We start from the raw sequence: 23,570 nt of genomic DNA, 5'->3' as shown, positions 1-23,570 counted from the left end.
AATTAAAATAGGCAAAAAACCCCCCAAACAAACAAACAAACAAAAAAACCACCATAGAAAAGACATACTTGGTGACAGTATTTCCACAGCTGCCAGTCTACAGGAAGGAAAGAGCAGTGGCCTGAGTTTGGGGACATAGCACATCAACATCAGATAATTTTGGCAAAAGATCACTGCACCTCACAAGTTTAAATATGGGTAGGGAAAGGAGCTGGTTGTGGCAATCATGCTCTCAAGGGACCCTGCAAGGAAAAACAGCAGGGGACTTTCAGGAGAAGGGTGTGAAACAAGAGTGGTTTGAGCACTGTGTTTTTCAACAAGACCACACACAAAATGACCCACCTTTACAGTATCTTGAAGTGACTCTAAATAGATGTTTTACATTAGAAAAAAGGCACACTCCAGGTGTAATTGTCAGGTATAATGGAGGAAAAACTGCCTTCTGAGAGTCTGTAGAAATGTCATTACAAAATAAAACTTCATGATATGGGGTACTGAACATAATCTAAACTCTGCAGCTGGGTAAGAGGAGATGCTCTTGCACTGCTCTACCATTCATCCCAGTGCATGTCTCTCTTGACTGGAGGTGGTCTCCTATCAGGGAGCTGCTGAACATGACACTTGGGATATGGAAAGATCCTCCAGCTGATCATCCCCATAAGCATAATTCAGATCTGCTCCACACAATACCCCATCTCTTTCCACTGTTGCAAAGAAAAGCATCCTATTATATTGTCAATATGCAGTGGGAGTAGCCTGATGTGGGCCTAATTCAGCATCTTGAGTCTAGGGGCACATCTTTGATTTTACACAGACACAACTCAAAGCAAACTCTAGTGCTTGAGTTCAGAACCACACTTAGCTTCTCTGATTTTCTTTGCATGGCTTTGTCAGTCGGCTGCACCATTTCTACCATCTCTGGGATTTTGGTTCTACAGATCCATTTGCTTGTCTCTACTGCTCTTACCTTTGCTTTCTCCTGCTCTCCATTGCTCCCACATCCTTTCTAATCCTGACCAAAAAATGAAGTTTAACCTTGATAGGTTACCTCTGTTTCTGGTGAACTCTCAGTATTCAGACTTTCAAGCTATTACACTGTAGATGGAAAATGTGCCCAGGATAGACTTTCCATTAAACTGTATTTAAATTGGAAGAGAATGCTGGCACCTCAACAAGTATTCCAGAATTAGATCCCAAAATACTGAAGCTAGCTAATCTTTTGGAAGAACAAAAAACTCTTACTGATTTATATTTAGCAGGGGGAATGCATTTTAAAAACACAGCCTATATGAGGCCCCTTGAAAAAAACATCTTTTACATTGATTTGTAGTGCATGGAAATACTACACAGCCGTAAAATATTTGCACTTGGGCTCTGCTTTTATGTCTTCTTTTTTTTTTTTTTTTTTTTCAGTATGAACTGTCGTGAACTCTGTGAGAGTGGCTGCTCTGCTGCCTGTGGCTGTGCAGTGAGACAGAGCAGCTTTGCTGCTCATCAGGGCTGTGCCCAGGGTTGCAGGAGGGAAGGGGAGAAGCAGCAGTGCAGCAGCTTTGGGGGCAGCAGCTTTGCTGCTCATGGTGCTGTGCCCAGGGTTGCAGGAGGGGAAGCAGCAGTGCAGCAGCACCACGGTGGGAACACCCAGCTTGTGACTGTGGGGCTGTGGTTCAGAGTGGCTGCAGGTATGTGTGCTGTCCCTGGGACCTGTGTAGAGAGGGATGAGATTAGGCTGGCCCTAATCTCAGCAGCACAGCTCTGAGCTGAGTGTCTGCAGTGACTGCTTGGGCTTCGTTTACGTGATTGCAAATGAGCAGGAATTCTGTAATGGTAATGAAAGTGTAGCGTGTTCTATGCATAGTTCTGATCTATACCAAGGAAATGATTAACTGGAGTTTCAGTGGATGTGAGAGGTCAATGGCTTATCCCAGCTGGGCAGTTTCTGGAAAAGGAGCTATGGCAAGAAGCGGGTCTGTTAATGCAGTGAGTCAGAAAAGCAAACATAACTTATAAATTATATGTAATCTTATGGCCAACAGTGTATCAGCTTATCTTTGAGAAGATAAGGATTATCAACGGACAGAGCATGGAAAGTTCTGGGTGTTTTTCTTCCTTATGTCCCACCATCTGCAGCACAGACAGATCAGCCATCACCCTGGGCAAGCTGTTTCTATTCCTCCTGAAGCATCAGATATTAGAAGAGGAGAAGATTAACAAACTGCACATTTACAGGAGGATGATAAACAGAATTTTTGAAACAGCCCTAGACCATAAACCTAACTAGACTTGCTTTCTTTTGTTAGAAGACATATATATATATTATTACATTTCTCTGGTGACAGAGCCTACCTGATCACAGCAGAGCAAAAATGTTCTAAATCAAGAAAGAAATCTTAGATGCTTCCACAGCATGATTTTTTACTTTGATCTTCTCATTTCCTACCCACAACATCAACCTACAGTAGTAAGTTAGTTGTCTGTAGTAAAAAAAATGAAGTTGCAGAAGCACCAAGATGCAAAAAGAATAAGGTCAGAAATGCCTCCCTGCTGTCAAGAACATAATTATTGCACAGGCAAGTTGTTCCTGCCTGTGGATCAGAGGAGCTGCTGCTGGCTGCTGGAGGGAGGAGTGGCTGCTGCTGATGCAGGGATGACAGTTCCCTTTCCATGGATTTGTCTGGAGCCTGGGAGTGCAGCTCCCAAGGCAATTCCTCCTGCCCAGCAGCTTCCAGGGGGGCTGCTCACCCCCTCTCTCCTCACCTGGCAGAAGGGAGCATATGGCTGCTTACTTATGCTCTGCTGTTCTTATCTGCTTAGTGGGCTTTTGGTCCAGAGGGGCTCGGGGGGATTTGCACAGGGAGAGGGCAGGGAGGGACCTGGAGAGGATCTGCATCCATGGGAAGTGGAGTGGTACCAGAGGTCTCTGTGTGTGTCACAAGAGTAATTGAATTTTTGGGAATGACTGACATTAGGTAAACAGTGCCTAATTAGAGATAAGGAGATGTTAATGATTACACAGCATTGTAACTGAAGATATGAAATTTAAAAATTCATTTATAAGGGGAAGAGATTTCTTCTCAACAGCCTTGTGTCCATATAGAACTATATTCACACTTTTCTTCTTGGTATCGTCTATTCTTCAGCAAAGAAAAGGGCCTGATCAGCCTTGGTATTTTTTAAGTGCTTGCAGAGCCATCAGCTGGGTTGCTCTTCCTGGAGATGGTGTGTGTGAGGATTTGCCTCCTCAGCTCAGTCCTGCTCTGCTGTTCTCTCCTTCTGCCTCTCCTGCATTTTGAGGGTCATCCTCACCTTCCTTCCCTCATCTGGCAGAGTCTTCTCTAGGCTCTGCACAGAGACATCTTCTCATGTCTCTCTGTAATTTCAACAACATTAGTTCAGCCTTATCCTTCCTGTAGCCAATTAACAGATTCATTTCTCATCTGTAGTACTTAAATCTACTTTGACCAGCCTAAACTTTTGCTCTGAGTATTTTGCCTTTAAAAAAAAAATTACAAACAACTCAGGCTTACTATAACTGAAGCAGAGCTCTTATTCTGTCACTCCTGAGCTCCTTTCATCTACTCTTTTCAAGCTTTACAAAAGTTGCTACGCTCCTGACTCTTACTGATAGTCAGAGCCTCAGCATTGTCTTCAAGCAAGCTTTTGTGGAGCCCCACATCCAGGTTCTGACCAGGGGCTCCTGAGTTGAGGTGCTCAGCTGTGTTGCTAAAAAAGCCCCATCCCAGCTCACTGCCTGGCACTCGTGCAGAGGCTGCTGTCTCTGTGCATCCTGTTGGACAGGACATGTCTCTGCTCCTCAGCTGCAGCACTGTGAGAGATGGAGAGCAGAGGCACATCCCAGCTGGGCAGGGAGACAGAGGAAATGCCGGTGTCTCTCTGAGCTCAGCCTCCTAAATGCCCTCAAATACACCAGTGTGAGTCTTGCAGGTCCCACTTGTATCTATCCCATCTTCAGGACACAGCCTTTCTCCTTTCCTTTCTGTTCTGAAGCTTTGAAATCATCTCTTCTGCCCTTGACAAAGTCTTGCTGTGCTTGTATTGATTACAAATTTCACCTGTTGCACTTATTTTCCTGCCCTTTGTCCTTGCTGTCACTTTTTGCATCTCTTCCATTAATTTGATTTTTCTTTCTGAAATGAAGAATCAGCTTCTTTACTTTGAGGGCTCCACACAAATTAACCCCTCCCTTCCCACCACTTGTCGGTCAGGTTTGAAGGATGGATCCATTGCAGATCATCCTGCAAACAGCCCCAGCTTCTGCTGCCCCAGTTTTATACTGGCTGGAGGGAAGCTTCTCACAGATGCTGTAAAACCACCCTTGTTGTCTTTCATATCTCTCACTAGGAAGACAGCTGAGACAGCTTTGCTTTTCAGGTTGAAAAAGAAGAAGGAGGACTGGTATTATCTCCTTTCCTATGCATGTGGTTTGTCTGCACCTGCCTCTTGTCGTGCAGTTTGCAATTTAAATGGAAAATCTTACCCTGTGCACGAACCTCCTCACTTGATACATCTTGTCACCTCTAAAATAGCACAGATGAAAATAAGTTATGCTTTGGCTTTGACTTCTTTTGGAGTCGTGGATGGGAATGCTAGATCTGACCAGCTGGCTGAGATCCACTTTGTAGATACTTCCATAATTCACTAAAGTTTAACCCAAAACGCTCCTTAATTTGGATCTAGCACTCTATAATTAACCCTTTGCATTTCTATCATTAAATACCCAACACTTGCAAAGCTATAGTCTCTTCCTGTGGAGAATCAAAGCTTTGCTTTGGCTTCTTGGTCATCTTGCCATGCAGACATGAGTTCTTCACTGTGGTGACAGCAATCTGACAGGGTCCTTGTCATCCCACAGGCCCAGGGAAAGCTGCATATACACTGGAAATACCTTATTACTTACTCCCTCCAGAGCAGCAAACATGTTTTTAAAGGCAGTGAAGATTTGCATTAATTTATGGTTCTCTTTCTCCTGTGCACATGCCCTGGGTCAGGCTGCATGTGAGAAAACAAGGTTTGCAACCCCTTTCAAGTTTCCACTGGTGTTAAGCTAATGTTTATTTTTAGTAAACTGTATTTCAAATTATGCTTTTAAGAATCCGTTTGCGAAGCCTAGCATAAGAATTTCAATATGTTTTATCCTTCTGAGCTTTTTATTAACAAATATAAAAGGGTATAAAGGATCAGTGTAACTAGTTATTCTGTATTTCACTGATAATTTTCAAAAGTGTGGGTCCAGCTCGAGAAATGGTAAGGATTACAAGCATTCATCTCAGCTGAATTTTTTCTCCCTGTGCTGCTACTAACTACTCAGCTTTGGGAAGGCTGTGTGGATGCTCCTTCAGGGGCATTTTCTGCTGTGCTGTGTGGGTGTCCCTGTCCCTACACCCACACATGGTTCCCTTTTCTTTGTTCTCAAAATCCTTCCCTTTTAAGTGCTTATCCAGTAAGGCCACCTGCCAGATAAAGCACTGTCAGCCTCTCTTGATAAGGTAATAACTCTGAAACACTCTTCTCCACTCAGAGTGTGGTGTTTTCCCTGCCTGCTCCTTTCACTTTCCCTTGCCTGCAGCACAGGTGCCTCTGTCCCCCCCCAGACCTCTCCCTCTCCCCTGTAGACAAGGAAAAGTAATTTCCATTTGCTGCTGCATGTCAGTCTTTGGGCTCTGTTTTAAAGTCTTGTTTTCTGTTTCTTTCAATTTTGAATGATATTTATTGCACACACGTTAAGAAATTTAATACTTGCAGTCAGCTTCCAATCTGCAATGATTTTTACAGTATTGTCATAAGTACTCAGCCTGAGGATGTGCTGTTACAGCTTTGTGTAGCTACAAGCTAAGACTACCCAAAATGCTGGCAGGAAGAGGGTCTGGACTTTTTATTGCAAAACCAAGAGTTATATTAGAGGTGCAAGCCTTATTTTATAGTAGCTATAGAAAGACATAGCAGTGAGCAATTAGTTTGTGTGAAGAATATAGATAATTAGTTTCTATAGTTTGCATGTTTGAAGAGTACTGTTTAGTCATGCATCTCTGCAGCACAAACTGGCACATTCTTAAGATCATGTTTGCTTTTTTAGTGTCCTTCAGTCTGTCACAAAATAGTCCTACCAGTATTCTATTGGTACTCTGATTCCAAATTTAGGAATATTTCCTCCCAAACATGTGCATGATGCAGTGTGTATGTGCACACAAGGAAAGGGAAGCAGATGACTTGTGTTTAGCGGAGTGGTTGTTTTGAGCTGGAATGCTCCCTGTTGGAAGGAAATGTGCCTGTCCATTCATTCAGGAACAAAGCTGTTGTCGTGGCTGTGCTGATCCTGCCTCAAGGCTTTCTGTAGAGTTTTGAGTGGAGAAAGATGTCATTTCTTCCATCCTTCATAGCCTTTCTCCCTCTTACCTTTCCTCACTGAATCATAGTGTGCTGGTCAATGCCTTCATTTCATGTGGGATCTCAGCTGAGGTTCTTGTCAGTGGAGGAGAGAGGAGACTGGATGGGAGGTGGTGGAGAGATCCAGCTGGGTCCCTGCTCAGGGGTGCTGGGGTGTGAATCAGCAATGTGTGTGCCTGAGCTGGCACATGGCACAGCTGGATAGGGCACCCAGGCACACGGAGACAAAGATCAGTGGAGTTGCTGTTGCAAAGGAGGTGTGACAGAAATGGTCAGGTTTGTAGGAGTCCTCTGGAAGTGGAAGATTGTTCCCTAGGTGTGACAGCCTTGATAGAGCAACTTTACAAGTGCTTCAGAACCAATTCTTGTGTTCTCTTCTCATCTGTGGCCTCAAGATGGCCTGTGATTTCAGTGCTGAGGTGCAGTCCCAATGTCATGCTCTGTACTGTCAGATTGTCCAAACAGGAGTTTTCAGTATCCTTGCAGTTTTTTACTGCAGAAGATGCTCTAAAATCCCTTGCTGGTTTACAGTTTAAGGATTTGGCTACCTTTGTTTTGTTTTACCTATACTTTCTATGCTAAGTACCCCTGCTTTTTTTTTTTTTTTAATTGAAAATTTCCATATTACTGACAGTATATTTGAAGCCCTTTTTTTCCCCATTCTGCTTTCAGATTCCATTGGTGGGTCGTTTTCAGCCTCCTCCCACCGATGCCACCACAAGCAGAAGCACTGTCTCCCCATCCCACAGTGTGGAACTCTGTCCATCAGCCCTCTGCTGTTCCATCCTCACACGAAGGGATCCCAGATCATCATGGACACAACACAGAAGGCAGTGAAGCGCCAGGCTAGCTTCTGCAATGCCATCACCTTCAGCAACAGGCCCATTGTTATCTATGAACAAGTCAGGCTTAAGGTGAGTAGATTATACCTTCCCTTTTGGCCGTGGGATCTGCTGGGAGAGAATGCTGGGGTGCACTGGGCTGTGGTGCTGCAGCAGATCTTTAGCCCTTCCTTGAAAAGCACAGTAGTCAGATCTTGGCCTTAAAGAGCTGCAATCTTCATTGGTACTGCTGCTTTTGTCACTGTAGTTCTTGGAGCCATAGGTACAGACTGCTGCAGAAACTGAGAATAAAAGGGAAATCCACCTCCCAAAAATACTTACACTGATGTTAGACAAGTACAACAGATTAAATTGAGATCACTTGGAAAGCCAGGAGATAAAGAGGTCAAAAAGGACCCAGAAGTGAAGGTTCTTGCTCACATGCTTGGCAGGAAAAACAAAAGAGTTTGGAGGAAAGAAGGAAAGGAGCAGTCAGTGTGATCGCTGTTGCTGTCTGAGAAAAGGACCTTTCTGGCAGTCTGCTGATTGCTTTGTTGAATCAGTCACCTGATAGCATTAAGATCAGAGGAGAGAACATTGCAGGGATCACATTTTTCTGACTGGCACAGGCTGATTTCACTTCCTTTGTGTGTGTGGTAGCCTGGAGGATGGAGTTTGTACCCCTGGTACCAGGCCATGCTGCAGCTGGCATGGGAAATCCAGCTTGTCTAAGACAACATGCCTCCATGAACACCAGGAGCTGCTTTCTGATGAAGAAACTCCTCCATGTCCTTAGGAACTGAAGCACTTTTCAGGTTATTAGCATCCACAGATACTTTCAAATCTTTGTGCCCTCTATTTTATGGGACAGCATTTCTCTGTTCATAGCCAATCTCATGCCTTTATTGGCACAAAAAGGTCATCCTTGGCCACTTTAGTTTGTGGCACACATGAATGATCTGACTGCAAATCCTTCATTTGTGCAGAAAGAGTTTTCCAGAAGGTTTGTCAGCATATAGATACATGGCTTGAATGATCTTGCTGTTGCCCATTTTTAGAGGTCCTGGAATGCTGGGTCCTGCAGCAGCATTTCAGCCTTCCCTGCCTCTTCCTTCACAGCAAAGGAGCAATGAATGAGGGACATGCTTCTTTTTGTAAATGTGGAGATTTCAGTGATTTCAGGCCCAGGCCCAGAGATAGAAAATCCCCACTACAGGTTTGTCTTGCTTCCTGTGGAGCTCTTACTGCTTCTATCCAGGCTGGAAGCCCAGCAGGAGTCCCTCACATTGCCTAATGAGATTTCTCCCATGTTGGCCAGCAGTTTGGACAAGCAACTGTGACAAATAATCTGTGAGAAGATGAAAGCAGCATTTCACTTTTGAAGACACCATCAAAGATTTGAGTGGATTTAGTGGTTTAGGCAAAGGTTCTGGGTTTCTTCCTCATTCTGAAACAAGGTAGCTATCTCTGGAAATTCACACTTGTTTATCTGTGTATTTGGGGATTTTAGCTTACATAACATATGTGAAGGATATGCATGCAAATCTGCACAGGAGATTTATGAGCAGAGCTCCTGCTGACTCCAGTGGGAAGTTCTCATGGGAGTAATCAACAGGCTTTAGCAGAACTTGTGCTCTAGGGAGGGATGAAATGGGAAAACATCCTTGCTGTTGTATGATAAATCCATCCTGCAACTACCTCGCTGTTGTTTGTGCTTGTGGAAAACAGCGCCTTAGACCTTACCAGCCACACACTAACCATGAGCCCACTCATTCAGGTGCTATAAAGTCTAAACTCCCTCTGCAAAAATGAGGAAAGAAGTAAGGAGATTCCATTCTGTTTATTAGCTATTGTATCTCAGGTTTTACACTGACATTATTTTGCAGATATGGGAATATGGCTGTCAATCAGCCTCAGAGGTAAATGCTCCAGTATGCTTTCTTCCATGTAATTTGGGGCATTGCTAGGAAGTGTAGCTCTCAAAGATGGCATAAGGCAGTAAAGATCAGGAGCCTGAATCTGTAAAAGCAGCAATGGTTTAGCAGTTTGCATGTTGATTCTGTATTTTCCTCCCCTTCTGGTGCCCAGTGGACCTCCCAAGCTTTTCTGCTAGCAGTGGCTGCTGAAAAGAGAATTTGGTCCATCATTAACTGTTGCCTTTTTTAGCAAAACTGTGTGCCCTTTGTCCAGCTGTGTCTAATTCTTGGCAGGCTTTATACTTGATTTTAATTTGGATATTAGTTTGCCTGTGGTCAGACTGTATTGAGAACTGTTTATAGGTGCTGATTAATACATGGAACATGTGCAGCCTCAATTACCATATGAATATTTACTTCACGCTGCCTGTGATTGCTGTGAAGTATTGGCAAGAGGCTGAATTGTACAAATGACAATGAGGCCATATTTATCTTAGACCCAAAAGCTTTTAGGGCTTGCAGTAAATTTGCTGCAAAAAATAACCCAGGCTTCTTCTTGGAGTGTGTTATGTTTCCCTGTTTTGTCATGTGCACACCCTGTTAACCCCACTTCTACTGGGGACATGCATGATGCCCTCCCACCATGGCAAGATATATAAAATAGCAAACCTGCTTCAGTCCTTTTTAGTGTCATCCCAGTGTCCACCCCACAAACAGAAACTTCCCATGGTTCCTGGGGCAGAGGTCAGTGCTCAAGTGTTTCATGTAAACAGTTCAGATGCCTGGATGGACTGAGTAGGGATAAAGAGCAGCACTCCCTTAACCAAAAAATTGTCCATTGATAACTTTTTTCTGAGCTCTGAGTTATTTTCTCTGATACTTTAATTATAAAACAGAAATCTGTGGGCTTTGAACAATGTCTTTGTTGTAAGATTATTGTGACCCCAGGGGCACATGTTTGAGAGTTGCCTTGAAGAGGAATATGTAAAAGGAAAACACTGTATTTACAAATTTGATTAGCAGGGAATTCAGAAGTCCAAAGAAAACATCTTGTAGAATTCCTTGGTGAAAATTCTGTGCTTCCAAGCTGGGACGTGTGGGGCTGCTGCCAGACTTTTGAGAACAAAGTCCTGCAGTCCTGGACAGTTCAGTCTCTGTCATTGCCATTCATCTGAGCCATTAGTGCTTTGGCAGAGCATGAAATTACAGAAAGGTAACAAGTTTTGTGTGGCCTCTGGTAGGTAGGTGGTACCTCTCCATGTTTCTGCCCTTGTCCTGTGGCCAGCAGTGGAGCTGCTTGAGGCTGCCAAGGCATTGATGGAAGGTGACTGTCTCAGGTGCTCTTGTGTTTGCTGCAGGTTCAGAGTGTGAACAGATGCTCTGATTGTGGGTCAGCTGGCATGCAGGAACTGTCCTGGCCCCACATCAGAGTTGGATACACCATCCTTAGATCTTTCATGTCATAGTCTGTATGCTGACAGGCTGAACCCCTTTGAGAGCAACAATTCCTAACAGGTTCATACTCAAGTAATGAAATGAGAGGAAAAACTTCACCAAGGACATCACCTGAGGACCATACTAACTCTGGAAGACTCCTTGCTTCCATGGGAAAAAAAAGAGACCTTATAACTGGGTAGTGTTTCAATGTGCTCCATGTGTTTAGGACCTGCTGCCTGCTCCCCACAGGTCCCCTGCTGGCCAGGGCTCAGTTCTTGTGAATAGGAGCTGATGACTCTGGAGGTATCTGTGATCCCTTATCTTGCTGCCTGTCAGGTGCAGAAGGATGGATGTAACACATGAACCATTCCAAAAACCACAGCAGATGTTCCTGACCCTGACACACTGAGCAATTGCATACTGGCAGGTTGGGGTGTAGTTATGCACAACATATTTCACAAAACACCATTCACAGCTGAAATAAGTAGGTTTTCCCAATCATAAGATAACATCTATTGTTGCTTCAAAATTTTGTACTTAATGAAGTCAAATACTTTATATTGTGCTTTCCCACACACAAGTTCGCTGCTGTAAGGCTGTGATTTCAATATGTCATCTAATATGACAAGTTAAATAAAGGAAAGACTGTCTTTTACTTGCCTGAGAAGCCCAGAAAACCCTGTGGAGATAACTGTGATTCTGGAGCTTTTCTTTCAGGTCAGAGAGATGAGAGACCCCATCATCTGAGCACCATGTGGGAAGAGCTCTGCTGGGATTAAAGGTCTTGTGCCCATTTTTGGCACATTTTGTGTGAGGGTTATTCTTAGACCAAAAGGAATTACCCTAGAAATAGAAATGAATCATCATGCAGCTGTAATTACATTTCACCTATCCACATAGATTTAATTTGATTTATTTGGTTTTTAATATGGGCATCGTATCCTAAGCGTGCAGCAGCATTGCAGTGTGCAGCTGCGAAAGCTACAGCAGTGTTTGGTGGGTGAAATGTTTCCTAAATCTGGTGGTGCTGTCTGCACGCTGGCCACCAGTGTTGGATGCACAAATCCTGTGATGTGTGAGTTGGTGTTCCAGTGGCCAGTCTGTCATTGCTGTGTTGTCTTTGCAGATCACCAAAAAGCAGTGCTGCTGGAGCGGGGCCCTTCGGCTGGGCTTCACTTCCAAGGACCCATCGAGGATCAACCCCGACACCCTGCCGAAGTACGCCTGCCCTGACCTGGTTTCCCAGAGCGGCTTTTGGGCCAAGGCTCTGCCCGAGGAGTTTGCAAACGAGGGGAACATCATTGCCTTCTGGGTGGACAAGAAGGGACGGGTGTTCTACAGGGTGAACGACTCCCCTGCCATGCTCTTCTTCAGCGGCGTGAGGACGGCAGAGCCCCTCTGGGCCTTGATCGACGTCTACGGGCTCACCCGGGGCGTGCAGCTCTTAGGTGAGTGCCTGGGAACAAGCTCAGGGGTGATGCTAAGGCATCCCTGACAGAGGATGACACGGTCTGTCCCCTCTCTGTGCTGGGACAAGTATGGGGAAACAGCTCTCCTTCCTCCCCAGAGTGTCTCGGGATCAATTTGAAACTTAGCAGGTAAATATAACCTCAGTGGGAGGTGGGAAACAGCTGCTACAACATACACTAGAAGCCATCTCTAAGTGAGTGGATTTCTGCTCAGATGTGTAGCTCTATCAGAGAATAGCCTGGAGTGTGTCATATACCTCATAATACTGTATTTTTATATCATCTTGTGCTTTCCCCGTGCCAGAGTGGGGAAGTGCATTTTATGCACTGTGGTTAAATCCTTCCTGGATGGCATTGTGACGATTTTCTGTCAGGTTTATTGGACAGATTTGAAACATGACTATCTTTCAAATTACCTGAGAGAGTCTGTGGCTGGTTTTTCCAGGATGTTTTCACAGAGGAGTTTGATTTGTCCTCTGGAGCCTGAAGGTTGCATATACAGCAGGGGTTGGAGGGTGAGGAGTGCTGAGTGCCTGTGTCTTTTGCCATGAAGATAGCTTGGCATTCAGGAGGACTCAGTCCCAGATGTGCAGACTGTCAAGGTTTGGGCTATTTGAGTTTATGTATCTTCAAGAGCTGGAAAGGATCTCTGAGGACTGAAGGGCAGCAAGGTTGCTGGGGGACCAGGAGTGTCAGCACACACCCTTAGAGGTGGCTTTGCATTGTCACTGGGAGGCAGATTGCAGCACTTCTCCATGTAACAGTGGTTTCATGGGTCTTTTCACCATGGAAAAGGTTAGGTGGTACCTTCAGGAGCTGAAGTTCCTTCTGAAGATGAGATGATCTGAGGCTGAGAGAGATCCTAGCTTTTTCCTGCCATGCAGCCTGTTAAAGTGACAGCTTCATGCTGTATATCAAAAACATCAATTAAACTTCTTTCTGACAGTTTTACCTTCTTTCTGCATTCTGTGCTCTATTAAAAAATATGGTGACAGGACTACCCATAGCAATCAAAACAGCAAGGAAGAGGGATGTTCAGGACATGAAGAAACGAGACTGACCTTATTGCAAAAACTCCTGGCCTGAGATTGCACAAGGCAGAGGAATTGAAGAATTTCTCAGCAGCTTTTTCTTTTTTTAGGTGCAGAAAGATTTATCTTTTGTTGTGAATCAGCTTGAATCAGAGCCACTAAGCAACTGTTCATAGGCCAAGGTGGTGATATTTGAATTGGGATGGAGAATTTGGGCAAATGTCATGCCAAGGGTTCAGTTAGGAAGACTTTACAAATGACTCCAAGTCCTAGGGCTGTTCTTGTGAGATTTGGCTCCTCAGAACCACTCTGCCTGATTAATGAGGGTCCATAACTCTGGATTATGTGTTTCCTTTCAAAACACCCGAGAATCCATTTCCTATCCATCATCTGCCCCTGCATTGTCCCAGCATCTTCCACATCCCCTTTCACAAGGAAAATGTGACTTCTGCCAGCCACTGGCTTACCTCTAGTCCAAGAGGCTCCTGACTCTTTGGTGAAGTCCCTGAATGAAGCAAGCAGCTTCTGAGTTTACACAGTTGGCGTGGAGCTCAGATATGTATTTATAGCTTGTTCCAGCAGCCTTCAGCAGGCTTTGAGCCTGAAACTGTGCTGAAACGGCTTCCACCCGAGTCCTCTCCATCTCCATTCATTATTAAGCAGCACTAAAAGTCAGAGAAGGGAAATCATCAGCTGTGTTGCCCCTGGATCCTATAGACATTCCCGTTACTATGCTCTGCATGCCTGCTGGAGTGTAGCAGACCACACATATAGCACAGGACAACTTGCCAAAAACTCCCAGGACTTGACAAATGAATTTCATAGCTTAGCTACAAACATATGGTCTAATTCAGCCTGGTATGGCATGCAGGGCATCTGATGGAGGCTGGGGATGCTGGAGCAGTATGTTGAACAGAAGAGCCTAGCATTTCAGATTCCAGCTCAGTGATTTATTACCCCCTAACCCCAAACATATTCCTTATTCTTAAGTCTCACTATTTTCTCAATGCTTGTAGGGTTACAGGGTCAAACTGCACCTCTGCACAGTCTCCATTTGCTTTTATGTGTAAGGATCTCACCAAAAACTTTACCATTTCTGGTGTCTTTCTGTTTATTGCAGAATTACTACCTTCCCACTCCCAGTAATGTAACTTCACTTCCAAAGTGAGACTTGCCAAAGGAAAGACCTGCAGCAGTAATTCTTGTGTCACTGCAAGATCCCAGCTCTGCAGGGAAATGGATAGTGTGCATTTATGTTCCCAGAAGTGACAGCATCCAAAACTACACATTTTGATTTGCTTTTCTGCATTACACTGGCAAATCACTTCCAGCCCAAATAAGGGACTCGGTAAAATGGGGTAATGACTAAGGCTAGTGACACTGTTCCTGTCTTACAGATCTAATAAAGAAAGACTTGAATGAAGTGAGGCCCAAAGCCTGTGAGAGTTAAGTGACTTGCCAGAGCAAAAGGTGTCACCTGCCATCATCCTTGTTACCCAGCTCAGTCCTGCCTCTCTCTCTAGCTGCATCACAGGCATTGCACAACATTCTGGCATCACTGAAAAACAGCTGGTTTGTACCTTAATTTTTCATTTTCCTCTGCTTATGGCTTTAGTGACAGCATCAGCCTTAGTGACAGTTACCCATGTGTCTGGACTGCTGTCACTGCACAGGTGCATGTGGCTGTCACAGATGTTCCTGGGTCTGACTGTCCTTGCTGTATGTTCAAAGGCAGAGCCCTTTAAGCAGCTTCTTTGCCAGCTGGATTTTGAAATTAACCAGGTGAAAAGATTTGCACAGCCCACTGCTCTGCAGCCAAGGGGAGCTGGAGCTGAGCTGGGACCATGGTTTGCTGTCACTGCTGGAGTGATTCAAAAGCAGGGACTGGTTTAAATCCACCTTGAGCTGGCTTCGGTGCTGACAGTCACAGGTGAGAGGCTGCTCCTTGCTCTCCTCTACCCACATTCTAGAGATGAAAAGGCTTAAATTCACCCCAGAATCTGGTGTCCTCTGACCACAGGGTCTCAGCTGGTTTTCTGCTACAATATAAGAGCCCTCATAGAGGAGTCTGTGGCAATGGAGTGCATGCATGTGCTGTGTTTTAGGGCATGAGTTTCAGTGTAGGTGCAGGCTTACATGACCTGTAAACATGCCCTTATACAGTGACTCTCCTGCTGACATGCTCAACTTGCAGGCAGGGTGGTTTACAGCTCTGCTTTCCTTTTTGGGCAGCTAGTTTTGCACAAGTGCACTTTTACATTCCAGGGTAATTTAAAGTAGTATTTACTAAAAATGTGGCTTGTCCTTATGGTATCACTTCAACATACACACATGCTCATTCACACTTTTAAAAAGAGTCCGAGAAAAATGGAATATAAGCAATCTGCTGCCTGCTGCTATAATAAAGCACCAAAAAAAGGAAAGGAAAGGCCCAGCTGTTTAAATTCTGGAGTCTTCAGAGCTGTGGAGGAAGGATGGCATCTCATGGGAACCAAGTGGTGATGTTTCATACTAACCTGTTTCTTTCAAGCACTGGGCTTGAGCCTGGCATGTGCACTTTCCATGGATTCACTGCAGGACAGCAAGGTTGGCAACTTCCCTCAGTCATGTGTGCAGCACAGCATGAGTGTTCTCAGCATTTTCCTTTACCTTTGGTGGGGGATTACAAGTTTGCCTCTTCTCTATGGTGCCTTTTAGAAAAACATGACATTTTTTTGGACAGTGACATTGCAGCACAACATTGCAGGGTGGTTAAGATGAGAAAGGCCCTATGAAGATCATCTAGTCCTACCACCTACTGTCTTTTCTTTCAAAGCACGATGCAGGTACTCTAAAAGTACAGAAAAATGGGGCTGCAAAACAGTTTTGATTCCAGCATACTTCACTTCTCATCCTGTTTTTCCAGTGAGGAAATGTTAGGTACAGTCTGCTAATTTTCCTTGGTCCCATTCTTTGCTACTATGATCAGCAATCACACCCCTTCACTGTTTATTACTCCGTTCACACTCTTCTCCCATCCATCACTATTTTCATTCATGCAGTATTTCAAGAGTACTCTTGGTCTTTTACCAGCATAGGCTTTGAAAATCAAGGATAATTTATTTAGATTGGCACACTGAGAGGCACCTGTTAAAAGCTAAGTCTCACCACATCTTGTAAATATAAAATATGTGAAAAACTAGTAAGACTGTGCAATATTGGAAAATTTTAAATGCATGTGTATTGAATGTTCATATTAGATTTGCCTGAAGTAGAAACATATATAGTATAAATATATATTTCAGTCATAAATATATGTACAGATCCTGGGAGAATTAACTGGAAAATGGAAATTCTGTATATTGTATTAGATATTTGAGAAATCTAATTTCATCAGATCCTCTTCCTACCTTCTTATTGTTTGATGTTTGCAATTATTAAGTCAAAATGGGAACTGATCCTGGATGGAAATGTACCCATCTTATGCCTCAAGCTGGTGTCTCTTTGACAGGGAAGTTGCACATTTTTTAGGGAAAGAAAGAAATGTTTTTATTTCTTCATGCCAGTCAGTTCTTACGTAGTTTGAATCTCTAGCTCCCGGCCACCTCTAGAAGAAACATTAAATAAGCCTCAAATGAGGTAGATTTATGGGCAAATTTCAGGTGTTAATGGTATAAGACTGTTGATAAATCTAATTTATTGCATGCATCTGCAGTTTTACTGTGTGGTTATTACTGTTGTATTTTCCAAGTGCAAAGCTTATTTTCCATTGCCCACGGGAATCCATTTTGTTGCTATTCTGACACGTGCAAATAAGCAGACTGATGTGCCAGGAGTGCTTTGCACTAAACAAAATTGGATAATCAGATATGACTGCAGTGTATTTTTATAGGGTATTGTTGAAAGTGGAAGCTATAAACAATTAATCCTTTTTGTGGAAGTCTGTGACTATCTGATGGAAAAGCATAATAAGTGCTTAAACAGAGTCCTACTTAATGAAGGCAAGGGACACAAGACCTGCAAACAGTCAGTTGTCTTTGTTTTTCCCCATCTCCTAAGGGGAGAGAGAATTTAAATTGCTCATAAAGTTTTATTGTCTGTAGCTGTTGTCTCTATGGCAGCTGCAGGAAGCTCTCTAACACAGCTGAAAATGTGAAAACAGTTTAATAAATAACTTATCTCTTGCCATTTTAATCAATCCCTGCTTTGCCCCCACACCTCTGGAGGGAAGTGTTTTTCCAGATGCAGTAGGCACCCAAAGCAAGCCCACGGAGCCAGGCAGCCCCTTGTGCTTGAGGGTCTGTCTGTCCTCCAGGTCTGTCTGTCCAGGTTGTGGTGATGAGCCTGCTGGACACAGCACTTTCAAGCAAGCCAGATCTCCTCTTGGCCGTGTGAATGCAGTGGGGATTTTTGTTCTCTGTGTGTTTGTCTGCCAGCAGTGGAGATTTGTGCCCATGAGCTGGGGAAGGCTGCGTCCGCCTGCCCTCGCGGTCAGCACGGGGCGTTTGGGATGAGCAGCAAGTGGCAAACACCAAGGAAGTCAGAACAGGCAGATGCCAAGTGGAATAAGGTCTCTGAGGGGTCAGCATTTCAGGCTCCCCCGGGTCTGGATGAGGTGTTGGATTTCAAAGTGCCACAGAGGCTCTGCAGGTTGCTGGTGTTTCCTCAGCACTGCAGTTGGATAACCTGCTGCTGTCACCTGAAGCACCTTTGCCTCAGCAGGACCTCTTGGCATTGCCACAAGTGCACAGAAAGGACAAAATCTGACACATGATGTGCTATAAGACGCTTTGTATCAACAAAGTGTCCACATCAGCGTCAGGAGAGCCTGCAAGGGTTCCTGGGTAGGAATAAATTTAAAAGGGATTAGTCTGGCTTTTATTTTCCAGACTGAGAAAAATGGAGGCTGCTGCAGGATAAAACGAGCAGTGGAAAAATACATTCTGTGCTATAAAGTTTCTTTAGTTCTGGTGAGCTGAAATACTGTTCCTAACACAGTCAAGAAGGGCCACTTCACCATAAAAAACCCAAGGAAATATGAAAACTCTGACAGTTGTAAGTGGTGTTTATGTTATGGGTATGTTGTAGTTCAGACTACAAGATAGGCCCCTATGTTAAAAAAAAAGTGGAGTCTTCACATTAAATATCTGTTGTGGTGATTGATTTGGCTTTTGCTTTAAGGAGATAAATGTTTCTGGTTTACAGTAAGAAGTTTATCTTGCCTTTGCTATGTGTTGGAAGTGTGGAAAGTGGAGTCTGGAAACAGTGGTTCCAATTAAAAGCTTTTTACTTTCTTTTACTTCTACTAAAGGTACTTGAATAGTTGTATGTATACTGAATTTATTGCACACCTATAGTTAGTTATAGACATTTCTAGCATGGACAAGGCCTTAGAGAATAATAATCCACCACTAATGGAGCAGTGTATTCTTCTGAGAGACGTTTCAAAGAATTCCATACATTAGCAAGGTTTGAGCTTTCTGATTTAAACCATTAGGATATCTATGCTGCTCTTTTTTAACGCACTCTATTAACTGATACTTAATGCCACATATAATTGCATTTTACTTAGTTTGTCTAATATAGTTCCTTTTTTGAAATCTGTAGGAGCTGTCTTTAAAAAAAGGGAGAGAATATGCTGGGAGAGGAAATTAATCTTTGCAGCTTTCTTAATACCTTTCTCAATTCAGCCAAATGGTTTAAACTGTTCAAACCTTGGGCTGTAATGCTGAAAGCTAATTCCTCTTCATTCTTAAAGCTATAGCTTGACTAAAAGAGTGCATTTGGAGCTGGGGCTAAGTTTTGGATGTGAATGGAGTGGTCTGGTAAAAGCATAACAACTAATTGTGCTAATCTTGCAATTCCAGCTATTGCAGCTGTTCCAGCTGTGGAGGCCCTTTCCCCTAAGCCTGTGTGACAGATGACAGCTAAACACTGCTAGTATGATAAAACTAACCACTGTCTCTGTGCAGTATGCCTCTGCTGGCCTGAGATAGCACTTTGCCATTTCAATGTCTAATTGGCCTCACAGCTGCTGAATGTGCAATTTACCATACAGAGGATGTGAATTGTTATCCCTGTAGGTGTCTGGGTTATTGAAAAAGTTTGACACCTTTAATAAAATAAAATTGGGTTTTCCTTCCATATCAGCAATAGAGCTAAAAATTAGGTTGCTCTGTAGTCCAGTTTCCTTCTTTTTTTCTTCTTTTTTTTTCCCCCCCAAGCTGCATAAGCAGAACTGTTGTTATGGAGCTCAGTCCTTACCTATAGCCCAACTTTGCTCTCAGTTTTGCCAGCCTAAACTTGTGGCTACCTGTGGAGTCACTCTGGGTTGGCACTGTGAGCAGAGTCTAGCCCTGGGTTTTTGCTTACTTATCCCTTCTTTTTGGCCAAACACTGAGCAGCAGAAGTTCCTCCAAAACTGGCTTATCCACAGAAGAAAACAAAACATTTTGACGATGCTGATTTTTGAAGCTGTGCTGATTCAGGCCAGAATTTCTCCTTCACAGAATCATGGAATGGTTTGGGTTTGAAGGGACCTTAAAGATCACCTAATTCCAATCCCACTGGCAGGGGCAGGGATGCCATTCACTAGATCATGTTTAGTCCTGCTGAGCTATTACTTCTTTTCTGAAGGTTTTCTAATTGTGTTGAGTCCACTCCCAGTTTTGATGCAGATGTTACATCAGCTCTGCTTGAGGTGCAGCTGAGCCTGCAAGGTGCTGTGCTCAGTGAGAGCCTGGACTCCTCTCTCCTACTCAGACATTTAGGAAAATCTCAATCTTGCATTCTTCTATGTTGCTCTCTTAATTGCTTGTTCATAAATATGTTCTTCTGACAATAATTTTTAGATGTTTCCCCTCTGTTGTGGCTTTTGGTGAAAATACCATACCTTGTACTGACATGCACTAGGTAAGTGTCAGTTCCTGTTTTCTTGGAAATTATAACAGGGCAGTGTTGGCAGAACTTTGTGAAATTTATACAAAGCATTCCATGTCTATTGGCTAGAAGAGAATGTCCAGTCACAAGTTTTGATTCTCAGACATTTGCATCATTTTGATGTTAAAGGCCTTTACAAAATATATTTTTAACAATTCCATTCCATCTGCTCATATTAGATTTAGAAGTTAAAATTATTTGTGACTGGTAAATTTTTGGTTGGTAGCTAGGGATAAAAGATTGATAAAACAGACTGCTAGCTACTGCCTATGTGTTTAAGAAGATGAAAATCTCTTGTGATGCATCTGGCTACCAGTGTGACTGTTCACAGACGATTAATTCTCTTCAGGAAAAAAAAGAAGTTTAATTGCTCTATCTTTTTAAGAGGATAAAGACCACTCCAGGGAAAAAGCCTTTCAAATCCAATAATCCTATTCCCATGCTGGTGCTGTGCCAATAAATAGTGCACCACTTGCAAGGAAAGATCTGAAGCTTCTAAAATCTTTAACGCGCAGTGTTCCCTCTTTGTCTGGCCAAGGCTGGAGGACCCCAGTGCCTCTGAGCCCCAAAGGTGTTCACTTGAACCAGGAGACTGGTGGCAATTTGTTCAATATGTTCTGAAGGTATTTGCATTTCCTCCTCATTCTGCAGTGGTGTTTCCCTGGTTGATTTTCGTTGCTCTCTCTGGTGTTTGTGGGCAGCAGCCATCACTCTGCTGAGCCCTTCCCAGACATCAGCAATCTGCTGTTATCCCAGCATGGCTTGTGTGAAAGACCTTTTTGACAAAAACACTGGGCCTTTTGGGTTCTGCCCCTGTTTGTAGCCATTTCTATTCCAGATAGAACAGATTCAGTGTTTCCATACAGTGGAATGTGTATGCTCATATCAGAGGTAGGCCTTGACACTGCCTGCATTTGTCAAAATGCATTTTTATTCCTTCATTCCTGACATGGTAGAGTCTTAGGATCTTGTCTGTAACACCCTCTGGCCAGGTGGATGGAAATTGGCCTCATGATGGAGATCAAAGCTAGACATAGTAGGAAAGAAAACTGAACTAATGAGAATTTCATTGTGGAGATGCAGGGATGCACAATTTCAACTCAGCCTAATTGTGCACTCAAGAGAAATACATAAATAATTTGGTTTTGAGCCATAATCACTATTATGACTATTTTAATGATATTTTCTAGTGCTTCAGTTTTGGGTGTGATATGTAGAAGATCAGTGCTGCAGAAAAAGCCGACAAGATATGAAAAGTCAAAGTAACAATCTGATAGTGAGGCAGAGGCTGCTCTGTGTTGGCAGGCTAAGGGATGAAAGCTGGTGGAGGGAAAATTCAGTGGGAAGTGGAATAATATATTTTTAAAGGTATTCCAGATGAGCAATTGGAACCCATTCTCAGGTGCTCAGAAAAGAAGACTGCATAGGCTGCAGGGCCCAAATTTAACAGGAATGTAAATTCCCTACCCACCTCCATGTATATGTAGTTTTATGGTGTGCCAGAAATCAGGTATATGCCTGAATAAGTATGTTAATTCACATTCCTAAAGATAGCTATGTGCTTAAATGCTTTGCTGGATCCTTTTCTTTGCCATCTGCTTGTTACTGGATTCTGTGCAGGGCTTGCTAGGTCAAAACCTAGCAAGGTGGTCTGTGGTTAATCAGTAATCAATGTTATGCAGGGATTAGCCTCTGTGCTTAATGGTTTTTCTGGGCAGCAAAGACTCTTTTAGGAGGAGGAGGAAGAGGAGAACATGAGTAGGAGAGGCTGAATGCACTGTTGAAGTTGGAGGGGAAGTAGAAAAGTTGCCTCTGGGCAGTGCTTGATTTTCTTGGAAAATGTGTCTGCTTTCTGTGCAGGAAGGATTAAGAATGGGTCCAGATGCCCGGGGTAGGGAAGAAGGAAAATACAAATGTGGAAACAGGGTGAGCTGCTGTCTGAAAGCAGTGGAAAGGCAGGTTTGGCAAAGAGGGATCAGGTTATATTGATGGGGAAGGCAAGGACAGCCCAGTGACCAAGATAACATCCTTCGCTTGCCTGGTTTCTTCACTGACACCAGCGGCTCATTTTGTCTTTGTGGTGGCAATTCATGAGCCATAGGCTTTGTTTTCCTTTTTTTTCCCCCCTTTATCTGGACAGCACAGGGTGTTAGGTGTGTTTGAATCACTTTGTATGGGTCACCATGAATGTCTGGCATGTTCCGTGAAGATAAGTGAGCTTTTGTCAGGTCAAGCACATAGTATTGACAGTCCCTCTATCATAGGGATCATGAAGATACAGGAGAAAACAGCATGGACAAAGAATCTGAGTCAGATTTGTTTCTTGCATCCTGAATTAGATTGATGGCTCTTAGTTCTGCTCTTGAAAACACCTATTCCTCTTCATGCAATGGTTCTTTCATCATATAATTAATTTATTGTAGAAGTCTTTTTGCTAAATAACAAATATTGACAGAAAGAAGTATCAAAGGGTTTATTTGGATGAAGATGAGCAGTTTGTAGGAAAAGAGATGAGAGGTATTCCTTTGTTTGTGCTTTGCAGTGAGGATTTCACACCCTTCCATCTGTGTCTGTGGAATTTGCTGCCAGATGAACTCCTGTCTATTAAGTTGGACTTTAGAATCTAATCTTGCAATTAGCAGCATCTCTAGCTTGCTTGGCTGTGAAAAAAACCCAAGCAACCATCTCTAAAATATGTACTGAGTGCAGTTATTTTTCCAGCAGAGGGTTTAGTTACAATGGACAACCTAGAAAATTAATTCAAATTAGTAGCAAATGTGACTTTAAAATGAACTAGCTATGCTAACCTGAATAGTTGCTATGGGCAAGCATTTAGAACTGAGATAGCCTGATCTGGTTTAGCTACATTCAGAGTGAGATCAGCTGACATCTAATTTACTTTAGGAGTTTTGTTGACAACCACAAAAGTGAGAAAAAAAATAATCCTAACCTCTCTTTGAGACAGACATGGGGTGAATGGTGGCCACTGGACAAGGCCAGGCAGCTTTTATCTTCAGTTGAAGGGTGAAAATCAGCAGTGATTTCAAGGAGATTCTCAGGCTGTTCTGGGTAGACATAAAGATAACTTTGCCATCTCTCCTGGAGATGTGTCACTGATGTTATCCTGCCATAAGTGTTGTCTGGGATGTTTTTGCAGCCAGCAGTGCCAGATGTTTGCAACTGCTGTCCCCTCCTCAGGATGTTCCTGTTTGCAGTTCTTTGACCAAACTATTATTTTATGGTGTATTTATTTCTTTTTTATCTTTCCTCACTGTCAGTCTATACAGAACAATAATCATGTTTTCTTCTTTACCACAGCCTCCATATCCTCCTGTCATTCTAAAAATGCTTCTGTGATGTCAAATCTTTTCCAGTTATATGATGAGAATTAATTCATTCTGACACAGCCATGAAAATCTGATTCAATTCCTTTTTTTGGTATCTCAGTCACAGTTTTTGATCACAAATCAGCATGAGTCAGAATTTCCCAGGTTATTATTTCCTCAGAAAGGCTGATTGCAACCCTGTCTCCATATTTAATATCCTTTTTCTGGCAGAGGTGGAGCCGAGCAGTGG

General features: G+C 43.3%; 1 protein-coding gene across 3 annotated transcripts in view; it reads left to right on the top strand.

Moving 5' to 3' along the window:
• Positions 1-23,570, top strand: part of NEURL1 (neuralized E3 ubiquitin protein ligase 1) — a 141,448-nt gene that overhangs the window by 73,532 nt on the left and 44,346 nt on the right. For all 3 annotated transcript variants that reach the window (XM_064716854.1, XM_064716856.1, XM_064716855.1), the window contains exons 2-3: positions 7,075-7,316; positions 11,703-12,024. In XM_064716854.1, the coding sequence (XP_064572924.1) occupies positions 7,075-7,316; positions 11,703-12,024 (564 nt within the window). The remainder of the gene's footprint in view (positions 1-7,074; positions 7,317-11,702; positions 12,025-23,570) is intronic.

Source organism: Zonotrichia leucophrys, chromosome 6 (genome assembly GCF_028769735.1).
Source record: "Zonotrichia leucophrys gambelii isolate GWCS_2022_RI chromosome 6, RI_Zleu_2.0, whole genome shotgun sequence".
Lineage (NCBI taxonomy): Eukaryota > Metazoa > Chordata > Aves > Passeriformes > Passerellidae > Zonotrichia > Zonotrichia leucophrys.
Note: the sequence above shows the minus strand (reverse complement) of the source record. Positions and strands in the feature narration are given on the sequence as shown.